The sequence below is a fragment of the Trachymyrmex septentrionalis genome, unplaced genomic scaffold (assembly GCF_001594115.1).
Source record: "Trachymyrmex septentrionalis isolate Tsep2-gDNA-1 unplaced genomic scaffold, Tsep1.0 scaffold94, whole genome shotgun sequence".
In the NCBI taxonomy this organism is placed as follows: domain Eukaryota; kingdom Metazoa; phylum Arthropoda; class Insecta; order Hymenoptera; family Formicidae; genus Trachymyrmex; species Trachymyrmex septentrionalis.
The window spans coordinates 9997-16883 of NW_017306130.1; the positions used below are offsets into that span (position 1 = coordinate 9997).

At 34.7% G+C, this 6887-nt stretch overlaps 1 protein-coding gene across 2 annotated transcripts in view; it reads right to left on the reverse strand.

Moving 5' to 3' along the window:
* The window catches only part of LOC108756092 (AF4/FMR2 family member 4-like), a 17447-nt gene that overhangs the window by 3591 nt on the left and 6969 nt on the right, over window positions 1–6887 (reverse strand). For both annotated transcript variants that reach the window (XM_018499669.1, XM_018499668.1), the window contains exon 3: window positions 4546–4703. In XM_018499669.1, the coding sequence (XP_018355171.1) occupies window positions 4546–4703 (158 nt within the window). The remainder of the gene's footprint in view (window positions 1–4545; window positions 4704–6887) is intronic.

Here is a 6887-nt window from a genome sequence, read left to right on the forward strand (position 1 = left end):
AGCGTTGAGACACACTACTCTTCTGATAGTAACGTGAATGTATCAGAGAATATATGCGTTTGAAATAGGATAAATAATTCGAAAAATACATATGGAATTCACACAAAAATGTTATTAGACAGTAAAACCTTCTCTGATTATGATCTTCGCTTATTTGTTATACATATATGGGATTATTATATTTAACTTTATATATATAAGATTATACATATGTAACATTGATAATACCTTTAATATTCTGTCAAGTCTGTAATGTACGATAGGGATATTTCATTTAAACAGTTCTGCATTATACGATACTATTAAAAGACTTATAATTCTTAGTAATTCATGTAAGAATATTCAAATATCGTTATATAGATGGATAGTAGATTTATTTTTATCTTGCCGTTACCTTGGAACAATTTCCATGAAAAGTGTGCCCCAGAAAAAAGTATTCTTCGCGTGTCCAATATATTTACACATATCGATGAAATCAATACGTTGCCTCTCCTCCTCGAAGAGATTTATCGCTTAGTCTAGCAGAAAATTTCAGCGTGCGTATCAACTGGCGTTTTAAAATCGCATTAGCCTTCTTCTTTCGAAATACCATGGTTCATGGAATTGCAACATGAACAAGTGGGCCGTATAACTGTCCGGTGAATACACTCGAGAGGATCATTCCCTTCCGCGTAATGAGAATTATAACTGAGATGAGGACGAGATACAAGTTTCCAGTATCAATTTCAGATTCACCCAAGAGATGATCAAGTAGCTTCAATCCATCGGCTTTAGACGCGCACTTTATGTAATTACTTTCGACACTCTTAGCTGGCAACGGCTATCTCTGCAACTATTCTTTGACATACTCGTACCATAGGGATACAGAAATCAACGTGCTTCGGGACAGACATTACCCCGAGGTAAAGATTGTCATTACGCATTAAAAAAAGGACTACCGGTGTCCATTCCATTCTGCAAGGAAGTCATGAATACATCTACTACCCTCGAGATATTTAGTGTTTATGAATACATATTTTGTTACATATTATAATAGAATAACTGACGCTTTATGATATGAATTTTTGAAAAAAAAATTATGAATCGTAAAAAGATTCAAATAAATATTAATCTTATTACAAATTATCGTAATGTAAAAATCTTCGTTACTCTGGAATTTTAAAGAATTTTGTCATAAATTTACAATTGTAAAGAAAATGGAATGCTACAGCATACGCGCCTTCCTTCACTTTCTATTCTGAAAACAAGGTAGAGTTTTAACGAAGTACACAGAGGGAAAGTGAAAGAGACAGGGAGGTAAAGAAAGGGAGAGAACAAACGCGCCGAGCAACCCTCCGGCTTAACCAATCAGGTTTGTCTGACGCATTCGAAACGCAGATTTCAATAATACACAGCGAACAGACAGAAACGGCGAAGGGATACATTCGTATTTCCTCCATGGTCCAATGATTAAAAACAAGTGGACCAAGAGTAACCATGGTAACGCGACCCAAAAAATTTCGGGATAAAATACGATAGAAAAAGAATTGACGTTCTCCCGTTCATTATAATTTTGTTTCATTTAATAGAATATAACAAAATATTCTTCTTCATTTATATAATTTGTAAAATTTGAAGCTTACATTATTAGCATCAAGCAAAGGTCATATGTTAAAATAACAAAACATTTCATTGAATCCAATAATGTTTATTTAAAGAGGAATGAGACAGCGAAAGGATAAGGTACATTCTCGCAAACAATGAAAACTGAAGTAAAAGAGATCATCAGAATAACGCGGTGGATGTAATCTATCGAGTGAAAGAGATAATCAACCATTGCTGACGAAGGAAAATTAGATGTGACTGAACAATTATTCGCCTAATATTAAAGCGCGTGTCAAGTCATACAATGCAATTTAGTGCAAATTTGTAGATTTGTAGTAAAAGAATGTACATGAATAAAATTAAACAATTTTATTTAATTATTAATAGAATTAAAATATAAATTTATAGATGTACGGTTTCTTAAATAAAAAAAACCAATATTTCAACTTTTCTATCTTAAAAAAAGAAAATAACCGATGGAACGAATTGATGACGCGTGATGTTTCGCATCCTACGTTTGATACGGACTTATTAATTTTTAATGCCTCGTACGTGAGTAGCAACTACCCTTGGGAAAATGAAGCCCTGCCTGGTTTCAAGGGTATGAATCGGAGAGAAAGCCTGTTAACACCAGCTGCTGCCAAAAACCACCCTCGACTTAAATTGCTCTTGAAGGCCCCGCGAAAGATGTATCTCTAAATTTTGTATGAAATTAGAGGACACGTCAGCACAAATGTTAACACTGTCGCACAAGAAAAGTGAATAAGAGTCAACATAAAATTTTATAATATCATAAATATATATATTATATATATCTATATTTTCAAAAAGCCGAGAGAGAGAGAGAGAGAGAGAGAGAGAGAGAGAAAGGGAGGATTGATTTTATATAGTATATATGTCAATAAAATTAATGTGCTTACGTTTTTTCTTCAAATTAATTTTATGATATGTAATTAGCTTATTAAAATTACTAATTTATTTTTATATTCATAACTTTTTAAGTATCATTTCTTTACTTAAAAAAATATTTCAATTAGATTTTTCCAAAAATTTTCAGTTCTTTTCCCGTCGATATTTCTTTATCGCGAGATTTATCATAAATGAGAGTTATATAAAATTTAATTAACATATTAGAGATAGCTTAAATCACATGAATTTATTACATAGGCTATAATCATTTATTAGCTAATAATTGCTTAGGAAATCATCAAGTTGATATTTTGAAATTATTGAGATCCAATATCGCAACTACATATATATTCTAGAGATCGATTGCAATCTAGTAATATCTTCGAAAATGTATGTAATGCCAGTTGATACTATTCTATCGAGGAAAAAACTCATTCATTATCGATTGTTAATGCGTTTTTGTCATTCTCTTAATATGAATGAAGCATTATACATATAGCTATTCTCTCAACAATCGAGAACGCAATATATTATATCAAAGTCGGAAAATTAATTTCCAGACAGACGATACTCAACGTATCATAATAAATTCATGACGTAGACTTCTGATGACTTGTATGTAGATTTTATAAAAGTAGATTTTATAAAAGAAATACGATGATAATTAGTATACTAGTTAAATTTATTTATTTAATTTCGGATGTTTGCAATATGTTTCCGAGATATTTCCGCGAGAGAGAGAGAGAGAGAGAGAGAGAGAGAGAGAGAGAGAGAGAGAATAATATGTTTTATTTAAAATTCTCTATTAAGATATCAATTGAATTTATTATCAAGATTTAGTTAAGAACGATCCATGCGGTCTGATTAAATAAGACGACGAGCAGCCTCCGTATAGCCTTTGGGCAATCGCCATGGCTGTTTCGGTGATCAGGAGGAAGGTTTGCACCCTTCGATTTAGTAAACGAGACGGAGGGCAATCTTGGACCACTGCGCCAAAGTTGATTGACAATATCGCGCATCGATACCTTTCCCTTTCCTTTAAATTTGAGGTGTACCCGAATATAGATCCAAATTATAATCTCATACCAATTTAAACAATGTAAATAAGTAAAAAAAAATCTAACACCACAATATATAACTCTTCCATTATCTGATTACACTAAAATAATGTAATCATTTAACTATATAAATGACGCAATAATAGTAGACGTAATAAGCGTATGAGTTGCATATTACAAAATATTAAAATATTGTATGTACATCTTTTGTTAAAAACAAAATTCTTTGTTAAAACGCAAATTAAAGTTACTGTAACGTTATAATAATAAGACCTCTCATGTGGGAAAGGTAAATTATTAGGAAATGTTATTTTCGTAAGCTGAAATTGGTCGAAGTCCATAATAGATCAGTCCCGTTTACAAGAATTTACAACAAGCAGCATCGATTCCGAGCTTCGCTCATTTCACAAGATTGATTTTCTGCACGCGAGACGTTTCCCTCGTAAACGGAAGAGGCCAACCACCCCCGTCTTGCTCGTTTCGTGTCGCACGTATTATTCTCCCTAAGGAGTGCTTGGACAATGCATGGAGCACAACAGGATAACGACGGTAGCTCGGTGAATTTCTGCACGTGCTCGATTCGCGAGTCACTATTGGCAGGATGAGCCTCGGTTGTCCTTGGCAGCTTGTCACCCATTGCTAAAATCATCCCTCTGTGTCACCACAGAGGCAAGGGAAAGTGACACGCTACCGCGTAAAACTCGTAACCGGTGACGTTGCTATCGATTAAGCAACGTTTCTCGAGGGTGCGATTTTTTTCGTCTCTCGTTCTCGCTGCTTTCTCGACGAGACTCCCCTCGTCGTAGGGAAGATTATTAAGAGTTTTCTCAATGTAGTAGTACAACGCTAGCTGTCGAGATCGTTATCAGAAGTGGGAACGTACACTGATATTTATCCCTATAAAAGGGATTTTACAGACGATATTATTCGCGACTTAATTCCTATTTTCACAGAAGCAATTGCATTTCTACAATTATATTTTGCGAAGTATCACCTTGACGTTATAAACCCAGAGTGGCGTCTCCGTTCCCGCAGAGAAACCCAGTTCGCCGCCGAAAACGTAGAGGCAATCCTTATACGCCACCGCGCTATGTTCCTGAAGAGCCGGCGGTCTTTCGCCGCCCGGATGCAATTCCTCCCACTTGCTTTCCGCTGAAAAAGAAACAAAGAGAAGCTTGTCACGTAATCCGACATTCTTATCCTTTAGGTTATGTATGCAGCTATTATGAAAAGTGCACGTGTTACAAATGCACAAGAACGCAAGACGTCGAGCTTTTCTAATGCACTCGTTGCATTTTCATAAGCGACTTTTATCCCAGTAGAATTCATATACCCTACATTTTATTTCAAGAATTCAATCGTTTTTCAACGTGACGGGATGCTTTCTATAAATAATAATTAAATTTTGTATATCCTTCCTATTTTAATAATTGATATCGCAGGCGGGTGTCTTATATTTTTTTGTAACTTTTCGCAATTAATAATTTAGCTAAATATAAAATATATTTTTTATACATGATAAAAGACGGAAATGGAGGGAACATCTGAGTCTGTCTTCGATCGTAATCAAGACAAGAAGAGAATATTAAAAATCTCTCGTATATATCTAGTTTTTTAATCAAACAGACGTCTGAGCGTCCTTCAAAACTATTGTGAAAAGGAAACCCAGAGCTCCCCTGACGAAAGTATAAAAGATATAAAAGCGAAAGAGAAAAGCTCGCTCGAGTATAAATTTGCATAAATTTGCGATTTTTATCGAGTTATTATTCTGGCGGGTATCGGGATGAATCTACGAAGAGAGATATTGCTCCAATTATTATTTCTTTCTCCATTCGCGTATCGAATTGATTTTATGCTTCTTTCTGACATAATCTTATTCTTGTGTTCCAGACGATAGCTATCCGGTCGACACAAGAAGCTCTTTCTATTAGATTTTAATCTATTAAATTTGGATTTAAAATCAGATCGTGGAATTTTTCTACTCAATTTATTTTATTAAATTATTTTTGAAAAGAGTTTTATATCCTATTCTCTTTCATAAGCACGTCCTTCTCTATAATTTCACATCTTTCATATTGTGCCTTTCTTTCATCTCGCGATTCTCATTCTATCCCTCCTATTTAGCATCTTCTGTATTCATCTGGAATCGTTTTGAGGGGAGAATAGTAATATCCACAAATAAGTGAGAGGAAAACATGTGTGATTCGTGAATGACATTTGTGCCGACGTCGTCATCTAATTTCGCAATATCCTCGAAAGCTTCAGCTTCTCCTCGGAACGTGCTCGAGAACAAAGAATCTGGATAAGGACCGTAACGTGCCGACTGAAGCATCTTCGATACTGCCTAGAATGATACTAGATGCCCGACATTGATTACGTAGTAATATACGTGTCGTATCTTGTTTTGGTAGTGAAACGAACAATATCTCTCTTTGTCTAAAAGCATGCTTTGCGAAACAGCAACGTGTTCGAGCACACAAGAAATCCGAAACGGGTGGATATACTGGATTTATGCTTTGCATTACAATTTAGCCATTAGAGTCACTTTTGCCTCTGTTTAAATATCTTTACAATATAAGCGGGAACATTGAAAATTTTTACGCAGAACTTTATATAAAGAAAGATTTACATTTTCTAAGAAAATGACTACGTTCAGTAGGAAAACAGCTTCTCAACAGTTGTAAGATTCTTTAATGTGATTATATAGTATTAGTTTATATACTTAGATCTAGTGAAGAGAATTAAGAACAACAACAAATCGTATTAAAAAATCTTACAACAGATGCTGTTTTTTTTCTACTGAACGCAGTCAACAAGAATATAATTATAAAATTAATTTTGACGTTCCTCTTTCTCCTGCACACCTTTTTTTTCTATCAATTAAATTTCTTTATAAAGTTTGTCTCTCTCCAAGAATAGTTACTCCTTTAATAATTCAGAAATAGAAGAAGATGCAATAAAAACCGGTTTTTCAGCTGGAATATCTACTCTTGTGATTCTTCGAGTTATCACAATATTTTTGCGAGATCAAGTAGAGCGACAAAGCCAGGCTTTTAAAACAGGGGGGTAGAAACAGTCAGGAACATTGTTTGCCCCAGGAAACGAAGCGCCAACCCTTTCGCTGCCGCTTCAATATTCACCCGAACAAGCACACGGCCGAACAATACCCTCTGATTAAGAGACCCGGTCGTGCAAGCACGAGCGAAACGAATTCGTGCTACATCGACTATACTTGACTTCATAAATCATCGTTCTCCTCTCGCGATTGCTTCAAGACGTCTATTCGATGTTTATTCTTTTAAATGATCTTACGCAGCATCATAACAATAAGCTAAT